The sequence below is a fragment of the Hoplias malabaricus genome, chromosome 8 (assembly GCF_029633855.1).
Source record: "Hoplias malabaricus isolate fHopMal1 chromosome 8, fHopMal1.hap1, whole genome shotgun sequence".
Taxonomy (NCBI): domain Eukaryota; kingdom Metazoa; phylum Chordata; class Actinopteri; order Characiformes; family Erythrinidae; genus Hoplias; species Hoplias malabaricus.
In genome coordinates this window covers 12,307,264-12,331,957 of record NC_089807.1, presented here as the reverse complement: position 1 = coordinate 12,331,957, position 24,694 = coordinate 12,307,264, and the positions used below count along the sequence as shown (strand labels likewise).

General features: G+C 45.5%; 2 protein-coding genes across 5 annotated transcripts in view; one reads left to right on the top strand and one right to left on the bottom strand.

Annotated features, from left to right (window-relative positions):
• The window catches only part of smap1 (small ArfGAP 1), an 89,632-nt gene extending 84,443 nt beyond the window's left edge, over positions 1-5,189 (top strand). For all 4 annotated transcript variants that reach the window (XM_066679230.1, XM_066679232.1, XM_066679231.1 and 1 more), the window contains 3 exons: positions 990-1,221; positions 1,812-2,143; positions 4,302-5,189. In XM_066679230.1, coding sequence (XP_066535327.1) covers positions 990-1,221; positions 1,812-2,143; positions 4,302-4,436 — 699 coding nt within the window. In that variant the 3' untranslated portion in view covers positions 4,437-5,189. The remainder of the gene's footprint in view (positions 1-989; positions 1,222-1,811; positions 2,144-4,301) is intronic.
• Positions 5,190-5,527: 338 nt separating this feature from the next.
• On the bottom strand, positions 5,528-22,483 carry b3gat2 (beta-1,3-glucuronyltransferase 2 (glucuronosyltransferase S)). Its single transcript, XM_066679228.1, has 4 exons — positions 21,411-22,483; positions 15,238-15,382; positions 11,054-11,202; positions 5,528-6,360 (listed from the first exon to the last, which is right to left on the bottom strand). Exons 1-4 carry the CDS (start codon positions 21,960-21,962, stop codon positions 6,274-6,276), a joined length of 933 nt encoding a protein of 310 aa, XP_066535325.1. The 5' UTR covers positions 21,963-22,483; the 3' UTR covers positions 5,528-6,273.
• Positions 22,484-24,694: the final 2,211 nt, after the last annotated feature.

The following is a 24,694-nucleotide window of genomic DNA, read 5'->3' as shown; positions in this document are numbered from 1 at the left end:
TGGAAGAGTTGTGTAGATGTATGTGCTTAGACAGTCTCTCGCCTAATACTTGCAAACTTATCTCTTTTGCCAGAACATCACTCTTGCACCCCCTTCATTAGGATTTTGGCTAGAGCTTAAGCTTCACCTTCTTGCCAAAAGCTCATGCCTTATATTTTTTTGGAGTTATATTCTTTCATTTAAAAAATAATAAATAAAAAACCTGAAACCTGCCCAGTATTAATGGATCTCAGTGGGATCTTTAAAATAATGTTGTTAATTAGTTACATTATGCAGCCTTGGACTAAAGTTTTGTTAGCTGGAGATTGGTGAGTGCAGGCCTGAAGTCATATCTTTGCAACAGAGTTAATGATTTCATGTGGTTTGACTGCACACACACTCTGGATCTTGTTGAGCGCTTGTTTCATTCTTAGACATTGTGTTTTTATGGATGTGCACAAATTGTGCAGTGAACTAGTACATCCTGTTCAGCCGTCACAGCTGCATTCCAATTAATGCCCTTTTCCCATTTCAAGATTGCTTTTTTTATTATTATTTTTATGTGGGTGGTGATTCTTTTTAAACAGTTAATTTACTGTCTGTACCTTAGTCCATGCTTTGGCCCTTATATGACTCTGCACATAAGGACTTCTCCCTCATTAAATTTCCTTATGTACTGAACACAGTTAACAATCTATGAGTGAATTCTTTTGTGTCTATGTCGCTAGTGTGTGTGTGTGTATGCGCATGTATTTGTGCGGGTGTGTGTATGTTCATGCATCAGTGAAATCAGATTCCTTCTCTTTTAGGAACCTGGTCCAGTGAGACTGACAGGTGTGCTTTATGGCTGATGGCCCAGTTCTTTAAGCCTCACAGATGGAATCCATGTGCTTGTTTGTGCGTGCTGATGAGTGCTGTAATGTGCATAGGGCTGCTTTTGTACCATGTGTACTCGCAGATGCTAAGAGTAACGCTAACACTGAGCTCATCATGTCTATTGCTCTATACAGGCCAGTTCCAGTAAGCCTGCTGGGAGCACAGCAACAGGCTCCAGCGTAGGAGCAGCCACTGGGGCCCAGGGGACAGCAGGAGCCACTCCCGCACAGCCCGATCTGGACCTGTTCAGTGAGAATAACAGCAACAGCAGCAACAAAGCAGAAGAATGCATCAAGAAACCCCTCTCCAAGGACTCTATTCTCTCTCTCTATGGGTCCAGCAATGTCCCACAACAACCTGCACAAGGTGTGTGCTACACTTTTCACTTTTATAGTGTGTGCATGAAAAAATAAAATGAGCCTATCACTAATGGGCCTGTTAAGCCTATGCGCACATGTGTATATGGACATGCCTGTGTGTGTGCACGTTTGAGAGAGAGAGAGAGAGAGAGAGAAATTCCTGAGGTAAGGCCTTGCTTTAATGGGGGTATCAATAATTTAGACAGTGCATGGTTCAGCACTCTGATACTGCTGAACAGAGTTTAAAGCCCCTGCCTCTCAGAAACATTCTTCAAAGAGGACATTTCCTCCAAAGGTTCAGCCTCCAAATGAACGCTCTGCCATTTCTCCACCGTCAAGTTGTCTCCTAATAAGCCCTTTTATACAGAGCACCTCCTCTTCCTCCTTCAGCTCAAAGATCACTTGCCTGGGAATCAGCCTGGGACTGCACATTAGTGCTGAAATTGACTGTACTTATTTTTGGGCCTGCTGTGTTTTTCATTCGAGTTTGTGTGTTGCCGTCCTGGCCATCTTGCTGCCAGCATAGGCACAAGTGAGCCTCCTGTTTGTTTGTACTTTTTCCTTCTCCTTAACATGCACCTTTCTGTCTGTCTCCAGCTGCTATGTTCATTGGTGCACCTCAGATGCAGTTTCCTGCACAGCCTCAAGCTAACTTCCAGGCGTTCCCGGGCATGGGCGGAGCCTTGCCTCCCACCACCATGATGGGTGCTGTCATGGGCCAGGGTGGAGCTATGATGGGCCAGAACACTGGGATGATGGTTGGCATGACGATGCCCAATGGCTTTATGGGAAACGCCCAGGCAGGAGTGATGGGTCTGGCACCTGGCATGATGGGAGGGCAAGCTGGAGCCATGCCAGCAGGTGTTGTTCCCCCACAGAACATGTACGCAATGCAGCCGGGCCAGCAGACCCAGTGGAACATGGGACAGGTAAAAGTCTTAACTTTACAGATGATGTTTTGGTTCATTCTCATTCAGTGTGTAGTACAGAGGGTTCAGAACTATTAAGCTTTAAAATGAGTTGTTGATAATGTTATATGAACCCCAACGTGGCTTCATATCCTGTGGCTTGTGACGATCGTTCAGTCAGATGATTGGTGCAGGAAAACAGAATGTGGTGTTTTTTGTTATTGTGTTAATTGGAGTAAATGTGCCATTGTTTCGACTGTGTTTTTTAAGTCTGTTTGGTGGTACCACAAGTTTACAATTAAAAACTGCGGTTTATTCCAAGATACGTCCGTTTGTGGGTTCAAATGTGAAAGAATTTACACTGCACCAACATTAGAAGCTGTTTGGTTATCAGTATTATAGTTAACGTCTAAAACCGTATTTCCTAAAAGACTAAGAAATCATTGCTTTGTTACCTCTGTGAATAGAGCAACATCTGCTGGAATGTTGCTGTTTGCAGATTAGATGTTTCACAGTACCTCAAACGTTTGTTTCTTTGTTGGGTGCATATTGCGATCAATGCCATTCAGCTGATTAGCGTTGAATAAATAGTGCTACATAATAATTCTTCATTAAAAAAAAAACGTATTTCTTCTAAATAAGAGTAAGATATGTGAAGTGTGATTATAGCAGCAGTGAAGTGGCTGTATTGTCACTGCAGCACTGAGCTTCAGAATATAATTGTTGGTAGATGATGGAAATGTTGAAGGGCTGTTTATTTTACTATTGATCAGGTAGATTGTAGGATGTGCACAATTGATTCAGAAATCATGGAAAATTATATGCATTAGACTATAAATAAAGTGTCATCTTAGACAGTTGGTCAGTTCAGTAATACAGTACAAGCAGTGATAATTTACTGATAGTGATTTACATGTAACAGTATACTGGGAATAAATCTCTCTCTCTCTCTCTCTCTCTCTGCCTCTGTTCTCACACACACCCACACCCATTCTCTCTGTTCCCTCCTCTAAATGTGGCTCATTAAAAATAAGGGTCATATAATATGAACCTCTCGGCTCTTATCATCTTGTGGCCTTAACCCCATGCAGCCCCCTGCCCACCTCTCCCTCCCTTTGAGCCCCTGCCTACCTCTCCCTCCCTTTGAGCCCCTGCCTCTGAGACTGAGAGCTGAGAGTTGGAGGGCCCAGCCTCTAGGAGGTTAATTACGTATCATAAATCAATCCAGCAGCCTGCTCACACACACTCCCTTAATTAAAGCTCCTCACTCCTGTGACTCCTTTGTGTCTGTGTGTGTACAAGACATACAGAGACAGCTGAAAGACAAAGCATGGTATAATTACAGCTGTAGAACGCTGTTTTATATCTAACAAAGACCTTTAGTCTTGGGGCTAGTCCGAATAACATTAAAATTGCACCTAAATACCATTTCTAAAACAACTTTCATATGTCTCTATAATATTGTCTTATTCTGACTTCTCACTTCCGTCGATCCTCTGGGGCTAACAAATTAGGACAAACTCATAGTGGGTTTGAGTGTTTAGATATTAGCAGCGTAACCTGGGTATGACTTCATTACTTATTACCCAGTGTCATGTCCATCATGAAGATGGTTTCTCTTGGATTCTGAAGGGTTAATTAAACATGAATTTTCTAAATGCTAAACAAGGAAAGAAATGTCAGTCCAATGGGAGAAAAGTTTGAATATTTGGATTATTCAGGCCAGCCTTAGTCCACACACAAGCATCTCTTATGATAAGCATTACATTTCATGTATACGAATGTGTCTAACTCATCCGTATCTCTGCCTGTTTTCCTTTGAACACATAACCCAGTCAGAACTGCCTCGCAGCCAGTGGGCCTCTCACACTCACTAGTGAGAGGAAAGTGGGCTATGGTTGCTCTGAAGAGCACAACTGTAGGAAGGGATTGAGGACAGAGGGAAGAGATGATAAGAGGCGAGCTGGGAGTTAAGCATTGAAAGACTGAAGATAAAATCATGTGAGAGCAGAGAGTGTCTGGAAGGAAGGGATGTGATGATGCAGACTGAATGGACATTCATGTGTTTTCCTGTCTCAGTATTAAAGCATGCCTTGAATCCTTGGCTTTCTGCTGTCTGTCTGTTAATGTTTTATAACGCACTATATGTCATACATTTCATGTCTATTTTCTCCATCAGATGAACCAGCAGATGTCTGGAATGAACCTGAACGGTGCTGGAGCTCCAATGGCCTTCGGGCAGCCAGGGGCCACTATGGGAGGCTGGGTGGGACCCCCTTCTGGTCAAACCCTCAGTACCCAGCTCTGGAAGTGAGTGAACGAGGGAGGGTGGAGGACAGCAACGGGTGCAGCATCCCTCCATCCTTCCCACCCTTGACAGGCCGCCAGAGCACAACTAAGAGTTTTATCCATGTACTGATCTTTTTTTTTCTCCTCTACTTTCCAATATTACTACTCTGTTACTGGAGAGTGTCAGCTCAACCTGCCCCTCGTGTATCAACTGAGAGATCAAGAATATGGAGTTGAAGAGACTGGCAGCTTTGTCCGTCTGATTTGCAGGTTTTTTCTCCTTCCTTTTCTTTTATATATATATATATATAGTGCGTTATATATAGTGCGTTATATATATATATAATTTTTTTATTTTTTATTTTTTTTGAGTTCGAAAAGAAAAAAATACCATATCAGCAAAGAAGCTGCTGGACCAATTATACAAGCGTCTAATATATCATTTACCAAATCAATAGTGAGTAATAGTATTTAAATGGCAGAGATATGGCTATCATGTTTGTGACCCCTGCCCCCTCCTTTTTTCCTTGACCACTGTATATGCCCCTGTTTCCCAGAGCCCTGTAGCAGCTATCGTATGAACCGATGTACTGTATGTAAGCATAAGATAGAGAAGCCGTCAATCCTCCCCTACTCACCTCTCGCCCATGATTCCGTCTGCTCCATCCCCCTCACCCTTCCATCTTTTACTGTGATGTTTTAATGTGTGCATTACAGAGAAGCACAGTTAGCAGCAGGCAAATAAACCTGGACGACTCAACAGCAGCGTGTTGGCCGGTGGGGGTGGGGTGGGGGTGGGGGTGGGGGGGGGTTGATGGTGGAGGATGGGATTTGGAGTTTGGGAGGTAAAGGGATGGGTTCAAGAACCTGAATTTGTTGGACAGAAAGAGGAGGCATTGGCAGATAAGTTGAGGGAAAGCAGGATCGAACAAAAGTGCACAGATGAACATGCTAGTCCCATGACTGTGGCAGAGCTTCAATCCACTCAGACAGGGTCCCTCTGCTGTGCAATAATGTGAGCATCCACACCTCGTCATCCAGGTTTATTTCTATAATGTGTTTACATTTATCTGGTGCCTAGTACAGAGGAAAAAAAAATGTTATCTCCGTGCATTAAACAGTGAATAGCCATGAACTATTGTGTGATCGTTTTTGTCTAATGCCTCATTTATTGTAAAGTTTTATAGTTTTTTTTCCCCTCTCTTTTTATTTTTTAAATTTTTTAATTTTTTATTTTAATTTTATTTTTTGTTTGCTTTTAAAAGAGGGTCATTTGGAATAAAGACAGTTGTAATCCAAAGGTTTGCTGTTGTAATGCTGGCTCCTGTGTGTCCTAGACACAGGCTAGTACTGTAACTGTCATTGTCTTTTCTTTGTTCACTAATACACACAAAGCAACAACATTCTGAGCAAGAAAGTCCTCTCAGTCTGTCAGATGACAGCTCGATGTCCCCAAACAACCCTGACAACTGCTTCATTTTTCAGACTGTTCCTGCTCCGTGGACAAGCTGCTCCTCTGCACATTTCATTGAATTCTGTTAGACAAATCTTTTTATTTTAATTGAATCATCACGCTCCCCTTGATAACTGTCCAAATATCCCAGATAGCCCAGATTGTCAGTCTGGAGAGCACTACCACCCAAGTGTCCTGGTTGCTGCTGAAGAAAGCCATCCCCATTGATGTGGATTTTGGAGCTGGAGCACTGATTCCTTTATCCGGAACCCAGCGTGTTGCCTCGGTGAGATGAGATATTTGTATCAATGAAGTGATGCACAATCCAGAGATGGACACTAATAAGTGCCAAAGATGATGAGTGCTCAGTCCAAGCCACTGACGATGGTCCCTGCAGCGGTCCTGCCGTCTAAACCTCAATCAATATGGAGTCCTGATGCCGCTTGGGTTCATTGCCTAGGTTGACCTTCTCTGTGCGGGTGTGCCACACCAGGACCTGAAAAAGAAAAACATAGGTTCAACATGACAAAGCCTCTCTCTCTCTCTCTGAAGTGCAGTACCTTTAGTCAAAATGGTGGGTCTCAGAAAGCATTGCTAGAGACAGGAAGAAAGAGATGAGAGGAAAGTCAGGTCAGAGTCAGAGGTTCTGACAGCGCTCCAGCACCCCAGCGGCGCGCTCCATGCCGTCTTTGCTCAAGGTTGAACCTGTCAAGCATGTAGCCTCCCCGGCCTATTGCAACATCTTCTTTTAATTATTTGAGAGTTGAGAGGGAGCGGGCACGTACGTTGTTAAGCTGGCGTTACCCAGGTGTGACGCGTCTCCTCCGAACACATGGTATGGCTAATTGGCTTGTTTTGCATATCTAACAACACTAATTCAGCAGCCACTGAAGCGACACCTTGAGAGGTTGATGAGGAGCTTGTAATAATGGGAGATGATGCAGATCTAGGCAAAGCATGTCATAGTTGGCCCACACCTCTCATCACTTTGGCTGTGTTCAGAACATCACCTCCAAACAGAACACGACAGTTCACTGTCCTGCATTTCCCCTGGTTTCCCCTCTGGAAGTAAGCCAGGTCAGTGAGGTGAGAGGAATGTGCTGACACATTGTAAGAATTACATCATCTACAGGCTATGACAGGCTGAAACTGACTAGCGTTCAGTGATCTGTCCATGCTCCTTCTGTGAATGTGTCTGTTCTTGGCAGCTCATGAAACGTTGGAGACATTTTACAGAATGTTGTCAAACGTTTAATTATAATTAACATTATTTGTTGTACAACTAAATATATCGTCCGCTTTGAACACATCTGTGGCAGTGAAGTAGCAAACACACAGTGTGCTGTGTGACAGTGAACACACACCCAGAGCAGCAGGCAGCTATCCCCAGCACCAGGGGAGCAGTCGGGGTTGGGTACCTTGCTCAAGTCATGGGAAACAAACCAGTGACCTTCCAGTCGGCCACAGCTGCCTCACAATCACTAACTGAGAGAAGAATTCATCTATAAGACCAGAGTCCACCGAGAAACAGCAATAAGAACCCCGTTCTGAAGTTCCCAGCTGTTACACAAATGTCCAGATAAGAATCACACAGGATAATGGCTTTAAGTGGCCACTTGGTGGAAACCACAGACTTCCATATTTACAGTTTATAGTTCCTTATGCGGGGGGAGGGGGGGTGGTGAGTGCTGCATTCATCTTGATAAGAGGCATAAAAAAATGTTTATACAGTAGTTGAGAACCCCCTACCTACTCATTCCTGTGGTAGTACACCAGCCTTAAAAACCCACTAACACTTAAATACAAGAAATGGCCTCCTGACCCTGAATGAATGGAGGAAATACATGATAGATTTTTCTCACAGACACTTACAGGTACAGCACACTAACCAGTTATTTCTGTTTGTTTGCTGTGCTCCAGCCCAAAGAGCACACAGCTCAGTTTTTGTCAGAACTCGTAAATTATTCACAGTGGATGCTACAGTGTTCAGAATTGCCACATAATAGTGAATTTCCAACTGAAAGTGTGTTTCCAAACTGCACAATAGTGGTGCTGTTAATAATTGTAGCTGGACAGATTGGTTTTGAAGCCACTCTAATGTTACACAACAAAACAAAGCTGTACCTGATCCATTGTCTAACGGTGTGATCTGCTACGTTCGTAAAAGTCATTGTATACAATCAATCAATCACAATTTATTTATATAGCGCTTTTTACAACTAAAATGAACAGCACACTGAAACATTTCTGTTTTGATGCAGTGTAGAAGAGTGAATATTTTTGGCAACATTCTGTAAAGCTGTTAAACACATAGCAACAAAAGCAGAATGTGAGAAGGTCCATTTGAACTTGAAAGTCTGAGACATGAGAGTTTAATACAAGGAGGTTCTGTGTGGTTTAATGGTTAACTTGTGCTTAAATTTGTTGTTCCTAGCCTTGGTAATTTGGCATTGATCATCTCATTTTCTACTTTAAGGTCCAGCTATTTATCACCGGAGCACATGAAAGCCCACAGGAAATCCAGCCTCCACTAATAAGTAAATAAATAAATAAATACGACTTATTTGTGCACTGTTGTTGTCTGCCTTAAATTAGTATTGTTAACACTATAATGAGTCACCTATTTTTCATTTAGCGTTTATGAACACGTGCCATTGAGAGTCCACTGTGCACCACAAGCTCCCCCTCAGTATAAGCCCAAGGACCACCGAAGAGTGTTTAGATTGTGGTACGAAGAGGTAGATGATTGTTCTTGATAAAGAGTGTGAAAAGGTGTGAAGGATTTTAATGCCTCATGGTTCTGAGAGTATAAGCGCACATTTAATACCAAATTCAATTTATTCTAGTTAGGCTGAAGTCAACAAGAGGTCATATGTGAGTAAACTAAGCTGATTAGTTTGTGGTGTATTTTGTTATGGATGGAGCAAAGGGTCCGCTACCTTCAAAGCTTCTGGCTGAGTGGGCTGCAGAGTCATTTGAGGGATTGTGTTATGGGCTGAGCTCTCAGGCACTGAGAGGCACACACTTTGGCACACTTTGCCAGACACGAGTCTGGCAGGCTCTGGGCTGCGAGAGCGAGACGCAGATTGACGTTAATAAGCAGGAGAAGCCTCTTCTCTGGGATTCTAAATAAGCCTGTGAATGGCTTCTCTCTCTCTCTCCCTCTCTCCACAAGCTTAGTGCCCTCCCTCGACCTCCATCTTTCCACATCTGTCACCATGTCCTTCACTGGCTCGTTCAATTTCACTCACTCCCAGTGCCTCTTCCTTTTCATCTGTTTCATCTCTCTTTTTCCTCCTCATCCTATCGACCCACCCACTCTCAGCATCTGCTGGTTGTTCAGCAGCGTTGCCCCTGAAGCAGGCGATGGAGGCCACCGTGCTCGGGAACACGCTGGGAGCTGCTCGTGTTTTCTGTCCATGGTACGACATGTTCACTGTCGTCCCCCAGGGGAGTCTTTATAACACTTTTAGATCTTTGACACGTTCCGGCGAAGCTCAGTCTGAATGCACCGCTCTCATATTGTCACTGAGGTGTTAAAAAGAACTCCAAGGTCTCTGCCTTCATTATGCTCTCCTCAACGAATTCGTCACTGAACTTCTGAGCATTCAAATCAGTCTGTTCTATTTCCTCCATCCTTATTCAATGCAACATCCATTTCCATAAACTGTCGCTTGCTGTCTTTTGAGTCGCTCCACCGAATCTCATCGTCCCGCATTAGAAGAGTCCAGCTGTATAATGTACACTTTTGCTTTTAAGTGTGTGCTTGTAGCGTTGGCTATGGGAGCTTTGTTCTGCAGCCGATAATGATGGCAGTGGAAGACGTTGCTGTAAAGGCCTGCTGTAAAAAACGTGTGTCCTATGGCTACAGTTGGTGATTAGTTGTAATGTCAGCCCTGCTAATAGTCACTATTAATAACCCCAGTGCTGCTGCCATTAGGATAATTGGGTGATAATGATGATGGCACTAGCTGTGACATGCAGGGCCACGTAAGAGAAACATATTCTGACACAAGGTAAAGAGAGCCAGGGGTAACGTGACCTGTGCCTGAGCTGCAGATAAAACTAGCTTCAGATGTGACAGCTCTGGGTGAAATATGAAGATTTTAGCGTCTGTGTCCTGTTCTAACCCTGCTTTTATTGTTTCTCAGCAGTGACACCAGATATGAGAAGGCATTTCTGTAATTACACCAGCCACCGGTCCCTGTCAACAAAATCCAAAAGGAATCACTGCACTTAGGCTTGTTTTACTGATGCAAGAATGGGCTGTTGGCTGAAAAATGCTGTTCAAGATAAAATGAAAAATACGCTCTACCAGACAGCTCCTGAATTCGGCCGTCAGGTTATGAACACCTGTAAAAGTAAAGGTTCCTTAATGGTTCTTGTTTTGAATGTTGGAGGGAAAACGAATTTAAAACTTTCAGAACATGCAGAGGTTGTTTGAAACGTAGGTCTTCACTCTTCATTGAAAAGATCATTCATTCATTCATTATCTGTAACCCTTATCCAGTTCAGGGTCGCGGTGGGACCAGAGCCTACCTGGAATTATTGGGCGCAAGGAGGGAATACACCCTGGAGTCCTGCCAGTCCTTCACAGGGCAACACACACTCACTCACACCTATGGACACTTTTGAGTCGCCAATCCACCTACCAACGTGTGTTTTTTGGACTGTGGGAGGAAACCGGAGCACCCGGAGGATACCCACGCGGACACAGGGAGAACACACCAACTCCTCACAGACAGTCACCCGGAGCAGGACTCAAACCCACAACCTTCAGGTCCGTGGAGCTGTGTGACTGTGACACGACCTGCTTCACCACCGTGCCGCCCGAAAAGATCATTAGTGAACCACAAAAACATTAGTCAATTTTCAGTATAAAACATTTTTACAAACTACACCAGAGGACCAGTCAGAACCATCGCAGTCTGTCAGCACTATGTGCAATTACATTTATGGGGAGGTGTGCATCAGGCTACGTAGTGTCTACACCCTGGACCCACATGCCGCTCACGGCAGAGGTTCGATGCAGAAACTTAAACTGGCCTGTTGTAGTGTCACACATGGCCTATTTAATATCGAAGCTCCAGATTGCTAGACCTCTGTCCCATGGTGTTATTCTCCTTAAGAAGAACCACTTGTGTCCACAGGACATATCTTGTATGATATTTGTTGGTTGTGATACTGACCTGGGTGCAGTTTCTAGCTTTTGGCTCCAGGTCCTCCAGCTTGGTGATCTGTTTGAGGAAGTCGGACTCCTGCATGCCTGGCTTGGCTCCTCTCCTCTTGAACAGTGCTCGGGGGTTGTCCAGAATCACCTTGAGGTTCACGGCAAAACCTAGCCATAGGGAAGAGGAAGAAAAGCTCATCACCAACAGCTATGGCCCTGTTAGTATCTCCACTCCCATCTGACAGAGCGAGGTTCTGTGAACAACTGATTGTGCCCCATCCCGGTCATACATACACTCTCTGGGTTAAATACGCCCACATGTCAGCCAACCTCTTGACCGTTCAACCGATGAACAGATTGGGGCTATTTCTGCCAAAACGAGAGGCTTTTTTTTTTCTCCCAGGCACATTTCCATGCTTCATGTGACAGTCGCAGCGTCTAAAAAGAAGCTACAGAGATTGAATGTGGCCCTCGGTTGTGTGCTTTTTATCCTGGGTACAGACTGTTTTCTAGGACGCTCGCTCTCTCGCTAAAGCCACCTGGGTTTCCATCAACCCCACAGAGACGAGGAGAATCACCGCACTGCTGCAGCGAGGCAGAGATTCATCCCGGCCAACTGTGTCCCTCCTCTGTAAGCTGAGCGCAGAGGACTCCTCTGTCCCTCTGGTGCTTGTGCGCCCTGCTATGGTTTATTAATAGATGAGGGCCAGCCAATTTCCCTCTTTTGATCTTTACTGGGGGTTTTGTTTTCTTTTAATTGCACTTCTTTCTGACAGTGGGTCGAGCGCTTGGTGACGGGTGACTAGGATGTCGCTTTGATGAAGCCCAAGGGAGAAGATTTGGTACTGTTTTCTTTGGGCTATTGGCTTGCCTTGTGCATCAGCTGTGCTCAAGGGCCATCCAGATGTGATGGTTGGATAAGGATTGGGCACAAGCGATGTTGTATTTGTGTGTGTGAGTGTGTGTGTGTGTGTATACCCTTTTCTTGGCTACAGCCATGAGCACTCAAAGTCACAGTTCTGCCTCCAAAGACCGCTCTACGCTGGCCACCCTACTGCCTGAGACGGAGATGGGTCAGTGTGAGTCACACAAGCAAAAACGGTGTGTAGCTGCACTGCAGAGTTTCCTCTGCTTTCGATGCTTGGCCTTTTTAATCCTCTTTTGTGGCCTGTGCATAGAGCGGAGCTGCCGTGTATTAGGGAGAGGCTTCACTGTTAAGACAAACACTTGAGCCCCTCTTCAGGTGAGTGCTGCAATTGAAAACAGTGAGAGCTTGGGCCAGGGCCTTTTTTTGTTTTTTTTTCTTCTGGCTGCTATTGTGTTTGCTCCAGGCAGCAGCTGTATAGCAGGAATACTAAATAATCTCATTGTTCTCCGCTTTTGTTCCAAGGAGATCTGTGCTCATGAAGCTTAAATGGTTCCTAAAGCTTTCTTCCTCTTTGTAATTTTTTTTTTGGTTAGCATTGTGGACTGTGATTTAGCAGTGGGACATTGGTATGCTTCGGTAATGGCTGTGCGATCCCTGACACTGATGCCATAGCTGGGTGAGCCAGAGATAAGAACAGGAGCCAGGCGGTGGAGAGGTGGGGAGGGTGAAGAGCAGCAGCAGTGATGGAGTGAGGAAGGGGAGGGCAGGGAGAGAAAGGGAATGAAGGATAGGATGATGCAGTCTCCTGTTATCAGGCCTTAATTAACAGCACAACATCCAGAGGCAGCAAAGGAGCCTGGAGAGTTTGCCGTGCTGTTTTTTTATTATTATTATTTTTTCATTACTCTGCACGGGCTCTAAAGCTCTACTGTACGGCTAGAGGCCTGCCATTCTCGGGTCATTCCTTAATTCTGCAGTGTGTGAGCTCTACTGCTGTCTATTAGGACGTTTCAGACCTGTCAGCACCTTCCCCCTCACACTTCCTTTAATGCACTGCCTTAGTGCTCACTGCTCAGACGAGCCGAGAGTAAAATAAGCAATTGGCTGGAGTTTTAACTAAGTGCATTGACCCGTAGATGGGTGGTCCACACATTAGAGCCACAACTGAGCACATGACATCATCTAATCACTTCTATACCTTGATTTTGGTTTTACTGGGGAAAGTCATTGCCTGATTAAGGAGAACCCTGCTTCTCCCAGAGTCAGCAACCTGTCAGCGATGATTGATCTATACTCCAGAGCCATTCATTACCACAAAACTGCATTAGGAGCATAATCTGGTCAATAATCACATGGAGGTTTCCACACCGCTGACACTGTGGGAGCAAAGAACCATAACTGACATCCTGCACTCAGAGAAATGAGCTCTGTCAGAGTGTTGGAGTTTACACTAAACAACGGGCCTGGGTAAAGTTGGTGCCTCAAAAAAAAAACATGCAAAACTACAAAAACCGCACTTGCTTCGTAAACATCTCGACCTACTTGGATTTTTAACATATTTATCCGAACAGTGCTTGTGCAACATAAAAACCCCCTTAAAAATGAAGTGCTCCAAAGCTCCAGACACCTGCAGCGCACCCTCTAACTGACATCTTTAAGAACTTTAAGAAGATCCTGTTTCCTTTTTCCCTGTTCTGAGAGTGTTTTCCTCCTTGTGCTGTCAGTAGTGTCGGGTTGGCCAGTTTTAACTGCCTCGTGTTGTTTGAAAGGACTTCAGTAAACTTTTCTTAGAGGAACCACTGCAAGGGGACTCTGTAAAGAAAGCCCATCTGGATCTCAGCATGCACACTGCTGCAGAACGCTGTCACCAGCCGGACTGTTATTGGCCAAAGCACAGCACCTTTGTAGCACACACCCAGGAGAGAGTGGATGGGCCTTGCATAGCTGAGGTGTTAAATGCTTCCATAACACCTCAGGAAAGTGAGAGATATATTTATTTATTTATTTTCAGGATGTGTTTGAGGGAGTCGAACTTGCACTTAATGCGCTTAACTGTGCAATACAAATGCTTCAAAATATCTTTGATCCAAACCTGTATCGATTTTTAAGGAGGGTGAAATGGTGGTGCTACTGTCGTGTTACTGCCACACAACTCCATGGTCCATTGGGGGGTTCATGGTTAAGTGTGTGGCCCCCTGCGATGTACAGACACCCCACCCATAGTGTGTCCCTGCCTTGTGCCCAGTAATTCGGGCGAACAGGATGAAGTGGTTGCAGAAAGTGTATGAATGAAAGTTAAATGGAGTGGCTACAATTGCAACCAAAAACATTCATTCATTCATTATCTGTAACCCTTATCCAATTCAGGGTCACGGTGGGTCCAGAGCCTACCTGGAATCATTGGGCGCAAGGCGGGATTACACCCTGGAGGGGCGCCAGTCCTTCACAGGGCAACATAGACACACGCACACATTCACTCACACACTCACAGACACTTTTGAGTTGCCAATCCACCTACTAATGTGTGTTTTTGGATTGTGGGAGGAAACCGGAGCACCCGGCGGAAACCCACGTGGACACAGGGAGAACACACCAACTCCTCACAGACAGTCACCCGGAGCGGGAATCGAACCCACAACCTCCAGGCCTCTGGAGCTGTGTGACTGCGACACTACCTGCTGCACCACTGTGCCGCAACCAAAAACACTTATTATAAAATTCAGAAGATGCTCCTCACCACTACAATGTTATTGTTTGCTAGAAACCAGTTTAAAGTGTTTACGAAGCCACTCTAAATTCCGGGGACAGCCAACTACATGAAAGCAAACACAGCGAAAGTGCTGCAAAACTAAACAACTCAAAGTATAAATAAGTTGTTTCTGTGTTAATTGAAAATTTGAATAAAAATGTAAAGACCAGTTAAACTACAGCCACATACAAACAACAGTAGCTTTTCTCCTCAGACACACTATTCTACTTTTAAAAACAATGCTGAGCTTCTGAATGTAAACATCACCAACATGTGATTCACTTTAAGGGCAGGGGCTGTCATGGGGTGCCATCAACACCACCTGGAATATGACTGGCCCCTCTGATGCCCCCCAAAACACTATTGGGCTTGAATATTTTCCATGTTTAAGCATTATTCCTTCAGCTAGAAAGATCTCATTTTGACAAATGGCGATTTGTTTTGACAGCAGTGATGTGCATGTATTCCTTCACCTATCTAACCTTATATCAACATTCAGCCTGAACATTCATCAATAACTAGAAGCTTGTGCTAAAAATAGAGGTGTCGCAGCTCCCACAGAGTGAAAAGGTGAAAAGTTACTCACCTGCCATGTCAATGGCGAAAGGTCTGTCAGCCCTCCATCCTGTGTACCAGCCCACCACTTTGCCATTTTCTACAATAGGCCTCTCGTACCTGCGGCCCCCCACCAGTCCCACTGGCCAAACAGAGACCCCTTTGGTGGACCGCATCTGAAAATGGGGGGAGAATCAATTTATTTAGAATGTATGCAATCTTATATAGCATATGCATAAATATATCATTTACATTTACATTACATTGACATTTTGTTTTGGAAATACCTGCAATTCACCCTGACATCCCCGCCCTCCCCCAAACACACATTTTTATTTTGGCCTTATCCTTCCACACACACGGAACATTCCCTGAATAGGAAAAACGTGGTTTTGGCTGAAAATTAAAATAAATAAATGTGTGGTGTGTGACTGACAGCATCATATGTTTAATGAAAAGCTGCAGCACTCATACACTTCAGTGTTTTTCCTCTAGGGAATGTCAAATCTGTTTTAGATAGGAACGAAAATGGCAGGATACTGTTTGCGTTGATCGACCGGTGCTTTGTTATGAGACCATCTATTTTTATTGAGTTCTGTGGATGAGAGCGAGGATTTCTCCAAGATCGTATTACAAGGCATTGGCTCATTCTCAGACTGAATAAAAAACCAATCCACCTGCAGCCAATCTGAGGCAGAGAAAAGCACAGGCATCACTCTCACCTGATGCAGCAGACTGTTAAATTATAGCGCCTCTTTTGGCTTTAAGAATGATGGCTTTCTGCTTTGTGCAAATTAAAAGAGCTTAAAGCTATGTGACAGTTTTTTTTTTCCTTTTTCTTTTCACTGGTGGAAGAGGAGAGGAAAGAAAATAAAACCCTGAAGTATGGGGTGAAGGAGCGTGTGAATATCCCAGTATGATTTTTTATTTCACTCAGTCAGTGTAGCCTCTGAATATTTAATGGAAGTGCTATTCATGTGAGTGCGGTACATGGCAGAGTGTAGAGTCAGGGGCTGGTGCCTATGGCCTCTGCCTGAGGCTTTTGAAGTGCTGGATTGGAGAGATGCTGCATCTCGGTACCCCCCACCCACCGCTCTAATGCCCTTCCCCCACTCTCCCACCCCTGCTATTTGTGCTCCGAGGGACTTTTCAAAAGCTTCTCCTTCATAATGGGCCAGCTCTAAAAATGGTGCCTGAATCAAAGCCAGAGTGCTGGAGAACTCTCCAGTGTGGCAGAAAATATGTGTGCGTCTGCAGGTGCACAATCATCCCTCAGAGCCTTCAACCACGGCGACAAGTGCAGGCATCGGCTACGTTCATATTCAGAGCTCTGTGTGTGCTCACAAGAGCAGGGCCATTCTTCCTATGAAAGCAACGGAAGAGTGACATCTCCATTCAGCGCTTTTGACCCCAGCCATCTTTACAGGAGGCTGGAGCTTAAGAAAACATAACCCTGCCCCAGGAACATGAAAATACATCATGGAAGGAACACCAGAACCTGAAAGAGCAGAGTGCCTAGCATGCCTCGAGGGAGAAAATGCTTTTAAACAACCAAACACACCCTCTTTAGGAGTTAAGGAAACCTGACAGAGTGTACAGTGCATTTATGAAGGAAGGCCTCTCACCAAGGCCAAACTGACGACTTCCCTTTTAGTACTGTATGGTGAAATATAACCTCTAAAGGCATTTTTACCTTCCTGCAGTTGGCAGAAGCTCTCATCTAAAGCAATGTATGGAATACTGAATGTCAGGGTTTGAAAGGCTGCCGGACACCGTCTCAATACTGTCACAACTGACATAAACCCATCAGAATTTAGAGGTTGATTATAAAAGCAACAATTGTCAAAAAGTGTAATCTGACTGGTGTACGGGAACAAGTCTTAGCAAATGTTTATAGTTATATGCCATGTACTGTATGTGGTTGGTGTAGTATAGTGGCTGACATGATTTCTACGCAGTAGATGAGGGTTCAGTTCCCCATCTGGGTACTACACCCATAAGAGGCCTGGAGCAAGACTCCTAACGCTACAGTAGCCAACGTCTATCATTTTTCTGTCATTTTTCAATGATTTCAGTGATTTCTCTAGGTGGGTAATGCCTGACCCAATCCACTCGTCGACAGGGACCTGGTTTCTACTAAATGCTGCACATGAGATGAAAGATTTGTATTTGTGTGGTGTGTATGTTGCTTTGAGGAATGTGTCCTTGAGTAAAATGTTGCTCTATTTAATGGATCTTACAGGGGCAGGTTAGTGTAGAATTTGGCGTCTTGTCCAAGGATTCTTATTGGTGTGCTGTTATTACCCTCTCCCTGTACCAAATGCTGTTTTAATATCTTTTATCTCTTACACCCTCTCGTCCAATGCCCAGTAACAGCCAGAAAAATGCACATTGGTTCTAAGAATTTGATAGCATACAGCCAAAGAAAACATCTGTAAGTACAGGTACAGAGAGAAAGACATCTTTCTTTCTCTCTCTCGCTCTCTCTCCCTTGAATGCAGTTCCTCTGCTCCACATCTCAAAGCTGGGGGGCTTTATTCTCCTCTAACTGCCACTTGGCATTGGGCAGGCTGATGTTAATCTAATCTATGGCTGTTCTGCAGCATCCAGTTCTATTGCCAGTGCTTTTTATGGGTGTTTTACAAACTGTGCACCTGTGTTGGCAAGGGAAGCAACTTTAGACTAACGGGTGTGAGTGCACCACATGTCAGAGTTTTCCGTTTGTATTCCACACACACACACACAAACACACACAAAAAAAAATCTAGTAAAGTTATTGTCTGTGGTAATTGATGGCTGCAGTGCAGAGGCCTCTGATATAAAGGAAGCTGCACAAATTGCTGGAGCCTTCATTTTAATGGAACTGACCCAAGCAGTGGTGAATAAGGCAGAGGAGGCATGAAAATGAAGGCAGAACGTGAGATGTGTTTGTGCTGAGGGGAGCGGGATTCAGCAGCGCTCTACCCTTCGGGCCCTTCTCCATGTGCTCAGCTCCGTGTCCAGCTGTGTTCTGGGAGAATGGAGAGAAAGAAAGAGGGAGGGAGAAGGAGGACAAAGCCAGCATTGAAGGAGCAGGGAGACTGTCTCGCTCTCACAAGGCTTGGTGGCGTGAAGACGGTTGATAGAGGAGAGAGAGAGAGAGGGGAGGGGAGGGGATGGCTCTTTGCTGGGTGGAGGTGGGTGGGCAAAGAGAATGAAGATGTGCAAATAATGGAGAGGTATGACACCAAAAACATGGGCAATAGATAGTGAGATATGGGCTGAGAACTGTACATCCTTCAAAATAATAGCAGCAGTAATAACAGTGCTCTTTAGAGCGATGGCAATGAACCAAATGCCCCAAATAGTCTTTCATTATGTGGTTTATATTGATTTTTTTTTTTTTAAGAATCTGCCGTTGAAAGGTGCTTGAGGGATCCAAAATTGGTCCTTCGATCACCGCTCCAAAGGCCAGAGCACGCAGACAGGATAGACACTGACAAACATCAACACTCTGAAGTCTGCAGCTGTCTTAGAGCTGATCAATATAATGAAGCAGCGTAAACATGAAGAGAACATACTAGAGCTTTTCAAATATCCAACCTAGGCGTAACACACCGACCAAACGTTTGTAGCGGTAGACGTACAGATGAAAGGCCATTGTAATGAACTACACTGAGTGAGAGAGGGGCCAAATGTACACAGCAAATGATGCAGAAAGTAGGAATAAGGGGAAAGCAGGAGGAAGGATTCAAGCGAGAGATGCATGTTGAAAGGATGAGGCACTATGAGAGGTTCCCTCACAGCCCCGCACTCCTTCACCCCACACAATCGTCTGACACTCCATTTCCATTAGCTGTTTAGCAATTTACTCCCTCAGCAAAAACCCTCTCCTTTCAGCCTCTGCATACTCCGCAGCTCCGGCACTCAGCCCGGTGGGATATATGTGCTCATATAGATGATAGAGATCACAGACACCTACCGATGTTGCTCGTGTTATTATTTATATGTTTTAGTGTATAGAAATATAACGCCTGTCCTTGTGCGTTATGTACGCCACTCTGACGCTGCAGTTTCCTTCTAGATCAATAACATTTTACTTCAATCTTATCTTATTTAATCTTATATTATAAAGTCCTCCTCGGTCAGAGTACGTCAAGCTGACTCAGCATCTTCAACAACACTAACCACTTCACCTCTCTGCCCTTCATTAATGGTAGAGGTGAATGAACTCATAAATGAATAAATAAAAACGTTATAATCTTTTAATTTTAATCTTTTAACGTTATAATCTATATAATTATAGTCTCCTCTGGTTTGGAGACAGGTCAAACATAGGGTTAGGAGGCTGTAGGATGTTGCCGTCCATTGACAACCAGGTATCTTCATTTTCTCTGTTATTTGAACACATCGGCTGCACTTGGACCAATAGAATTATTCCAGAAATGAAGCCTTCTCCTGTCACCCTACAGTTTTGGAGAAGTGCTTGTTTGTTGTTGTTTGGACACAAATGTCCTGTTCTAATTTTCCATCTAGGATGAAAGTGAGATAAATATAGGTCCCTGGCTGTCAGGCCATTGTGTCTGTTCAACATGACTGAGTGAATGTGACCTGAAATGGGGCAGTTAATTCTGCCTGGGCTGCGGTGGGAGATGGTCAGCTCTGTAGAGGGACCACAGGGACTGCACTTAGACCGATTTACTTTCCGTGACATATTCATGCATTTTCATATACATACATGTGTTATACACACACACACACACTCACTCACTCAAAAACAATGCATGCGAATGTGTTGCTGTAGACAATAGCACAGCAGTGATGTTCTGATCTGAACCCTTGTGCAGGAAAACAAGCACTGAGCTCACAGGCTGTGGCACTGTATTAAAGGCTCAGCTGTGTGTTTGGTTTTTCCGGAGCAGGAGTGTGTGAGGTTTGGCTCAGTTTCTGCAGGTTTTTGGTCGCTCCTCTGAATGATCAGCCTCTGTGGTATAGTGATGCTTTTCAGACCCTAAATGGCATGTAAACACATTGATTATTTGGCTGTTGTCTGGTCTGAGGCTGACCACTGTTGAAGCCTGATGCTCAGCTGACCAGCTCCCCTGAGATATCAGATACGCATCAAGCAGTGATACATAGTACCTCCGAAACCTCACAGCACTCTTTTATTTTAAGGTCAGTCAGCTGATCACGTTTGCTGAAACCCGGTGATGTGTGTGTATCAGTGTGGGTTTTATTTATTTATTTATTTTTAAATAATAAGAAAAAGGAAATGACTGAAACTAATTCCGTCCCAAAGTTTTAAATGATTTTTGATTCTCTTAAATTAAGTTTAATGTAGTACTCTACCATTTACTACATATTCCAAACATAGCCCTTCCCCCTCAGCACAGTCCATTAACCTCAAAACAGCACATTTTACACTCAGTGTTTCACCGAAAGCACACAAAAGACATTTGCATACATCTACATGCAAGGAAATGTCTTCTGCTTAAGGCACAGTGTACGGCAGGCTCTCAGAACACAGCTAACGGACTTAAAGCCACAACAATAAAACCAGCCTGTTTACTACAGAGGGCTAAAAAGTGTGTGTAATGATGGGGAAATTAGAGAATATGGACCATTTAAGATGAGCTTAATTCAGAGCTTAAGGCACATTTATCCCTCGATACCTCACTCGTCCTATACTTAAAATACTGACCCAGAATACCTGCCCAATGTCATACAACATCCCTTAATATCAAGCCCTAATTACAGACCCCTAGGACTTAAAACACTTTCCAGTTTGACCTGAACCACTGTCCTAACATGCCACAATCACCTCAGACAGTCTCTCACGTGCCCTGCGCTCTCAGAACAGGGAGTAGGCTTCTATATTGTAACTTTTCTTAAGGGGGAAATGGCTTTTAATTTGTGTTTTACAAAACAATGACATGAACCTATTGCACCTTTAAAGCACATCAGAGGAAGACTTCAAGGGCAGGATCTTTAAGGGTGCATGGTGTTTGGGTGGTAGGGTAGATCTCTGCACCCCTTTTTATCACACACTGCCGTCAACCACATTCACTGTCTGTACGACCTTAAACACTATCCACACTGTGCGAACAGCCCAGGGTCCTGAACCTCTTCCACAGCGTCCAGAAACCCCTTAAACCCCCGCTCCTGCCCACGGCTTGCTGCCTCTCTGACCATCTCTGAACTTTCTCAGACCGGAGCCCGCGTTACCTCTTCAAAGAGCTCGAGACTGTACGTGTTGTCGTCGTCGGCGAAGAACACGACCGCGGGTTCGCGTGTGTCCCTGTGCGTGCGCAGCCAGCCCAGCGCCGCGTTCCTCTGCTCGGTGGCGCGCGGCATCCCGGTCCGCTTGAAGCGGCGCGGCGTCAGCGCGTTCAGATGCGTGTAGGGCACGCCGCAGCGCGCGAGGAAGCGCGCCACCAACTCGGTACGCGTGTTCGCGTCCTCCACCACGATCCAGTGGAAGCGGGGCACCTGGCGGAAGGTGTTGGCGAGGCGCGTGAGCTCCGCTTTCTGCACCGGCCTGCTGTAGGTGGGGGTGACGGCGTACACCAGCGGTGGCGGCGGCGGCGGCGGCGGAGGCGCCGTGCGGTTCCCGCCGTGGGACGGAGCCGGGTGCGCCGCGCGCTCGCGCCGCTGCGCCGGGGATGAGCCTGCCGTGCCGCGCACAGACGCGCGCTTCGTGTCGATGTCCATCATGATGATGACGATGAGGACCCACGGCAGCAGGATGAAGAAGCGGCTGTAAAAGATGGACTTCATGGTGTCCGCGCGCGCTCGTCCACTCTTACCAATCCATCCCCGAGCTCGAGCGCTCCTGGGGGAAAGTGAGAACTGGAAAGCGACCCCTCCTTTGTCCGCGCTTAAGACAGCACGGAACGGAAGACACGCACGCGATGAACCAGGCTCCACGCGCACATCTTTCAATCCGAAAACACAGCGTCTCGCTGTTTGGGGGTCTTCTCTGTTTCCTCGTAGTCCATGACCGCTCTTAACTTGTCCCTAGTGCTGCCCCGTCCGTCCTGGTCTGTCCCGTCCCCTCGAGACTCGCGCTCTGCTTCTCTTCACTTCTTTCTTCTGTGCTCCTCTTCCTCGCGAGCAGACAGAGAGGGGTCCTCCCTCGGCTGAATAAACAGCAGCGGTGACAACAGGTGCATTCACTGCATCCCTCTGTCGCGCTGGAGGGACTGACTGAGCCCCGGGATCAGAGAGAGAGAGCGTGTGCGTGTGTGTGTGTTTGCGCGCGCGCTCAGCAGAACTGTAGTGCTGCTGCCTCACTGATACGTCGCTGTCCACTGGAGCTCGAGCTCGAGAGAGCAGCAGTGAGCTCCCACTGAGCTCTAGGACTTCTGGGTAAATGTAAGCATCACGGTGTAATGCCTGCCGTTGTCCCTGTATTGCTCAGAGACTTAATTATCTGCAATCTGAGAGTGTCTGTCAACACTAATGCCGTCTTAAACATGTCAACTCTCAGACCACTGATATAACCCTCTGAATACATTAGAAACCTCAGCTCAAACAGCTGGAACGGCCTCTGCACTGAAGGACTCAACCTCTCCGAGCTCCGGCTCCTCTGTGATGGACCGAAGCACAGTGGAAACGACTTATGAGGACGCCTTACAGTTCAACTTCTGTGCACGGAAGTGATGGATGTTATGTTCTCTGGGTCGAGAAGAAAAGGATCATCTAAATTGTTACCAGCGTAAAGATCGGAAGCCAGGGTCTGTGGGTTTGAGGATGTACTGGTAGCTTTATAACAGCAGCAGTATAATAACCTCACCATTCATGACTGCTCTGGGTTGTCCTTTGCTCTTATAACCCGAAATAACAAAGGCAGTGTTCAAAAGTCACCTCTGCCACACACAATCCCCCTGATCTCACACCTTCAGCTCTGGGTGGGTTTGTTACCAAGCTGATTAGTTGAATCAAATGTGTATTAGAGCTGGGAAAACAATGAAATATCCAGGCCCTGAGTTATTCCAGGAACAGTGTGGGGAGGCAATGAACCAAATAATGCATCTAATTCAATTGGTCTTATCTTGTTATGGAGTATTGAGGTTCTCAGTGGCAAAATCAATGGCAGTGCATTATTCATGCCATCACTGTAGCCTGGCTCCTATAAGAAGATGCTCTTAAGGCCCAGCCCTGCGATTGACTGACTCTGCTGACTGCATCTTGGCCAGAAAGCCCTGTCCATTGAGCTTCATTAGGTAAAAGCATAGCCCACTGTGTGTACTATAAACCCGAGCACAGAGACTCCGGACCACTGGACATATGACTGATGTCAAGGGAGAAGAAACACAGTAACCGGGTTCTCTGTAATATTTTACACAGCCGACAAAATGGCTGACACATTCACCCCAGGGCGAGATGTTGTTCGTGTCAGCTCTGCTCTGTCTCTCCGGCTCGGTCTTGCCTTTGCTTTTTGAGCAGCGTGACAGCCACCTATTGTGACATCTAGTCTTGTCCTCCTCTCCCGTGGTGGTACGTCAGGTCCTGACAGCTCCGAAAATGTCAGTCACGGGGAGTGGAGGGGGCTGTGGTTCCAGACCACTCTCTCATTCTGTGGATTCTTCTGTCTGAGGCCATGACAATGTGACAGCTGCGCTTTTCACCCGGAAAGAAATGAAAGCAAGAAACAAAGGAGTGGTACGGAAGAACACAAGAGGATGAATGAGGCGTATTTATTCCGGGAAGCTTTAGGAAGCGAGATGGCATTCCTTCAGGGAACGAAACGTCCAATGCCATGAAATGAGCGCCGCACTGATTGACTGGTGTGAAGTGGGATGGAAGCTGCTGAGGGAATAAACAGGACGTGTGTCTCACTGCCTTATCGGAATGACAATTCATCAGCCGCAGAAAAGAGCAAACAGTGTTTTCTGCAAGCCCCCACTCCACCCCCCACGCTTTCTCCTGTGTTGACAATGCCACACAGCAGAGCAGGGCCTGGAGTGTGTGATGTTTCTGAAAGATGGAGGACGGAGGGAGGGAAGCATGTAGGGAAGAGGAGAGGGAGAGGGAGGGGACTGGAGAAAGCTGTTTATTGATGGGGAATATATCCGTCCGATACCCACGCCTGCAAGAAAAGCTTCCAATGTGCAATAACAACAAATTAAAGCACTGCCCCATGAAAATAGATCACAGCTCAAGTAGATTAAGCGATAATTTAGATCTCAATTCAATAAGTGCGAGGCAAAGCAATTTAGATCCTCATAATGAATGGGAAATATAGACTGTGCATGTCAACACCATTTGCATAGAAATGGCTTTTCATCTCTTCCCCTTATTGTGTGAACTTCAGTTGAGCTAATACGTTTTCACACCGTAACTCAATTGAATCAATTGGGTTGCGGTTTACAAGATTGGGTTTCTGTCTCGCAGTCCATGGAACGGTAGTGCCACTGAAGTTACTCCCAACCAAAAATCGAAGCTTGCAATTTGTTTCCACCCTTGTTCTGAATCTAATTTAATTTCAGGAGAAAATGCACGTCGAG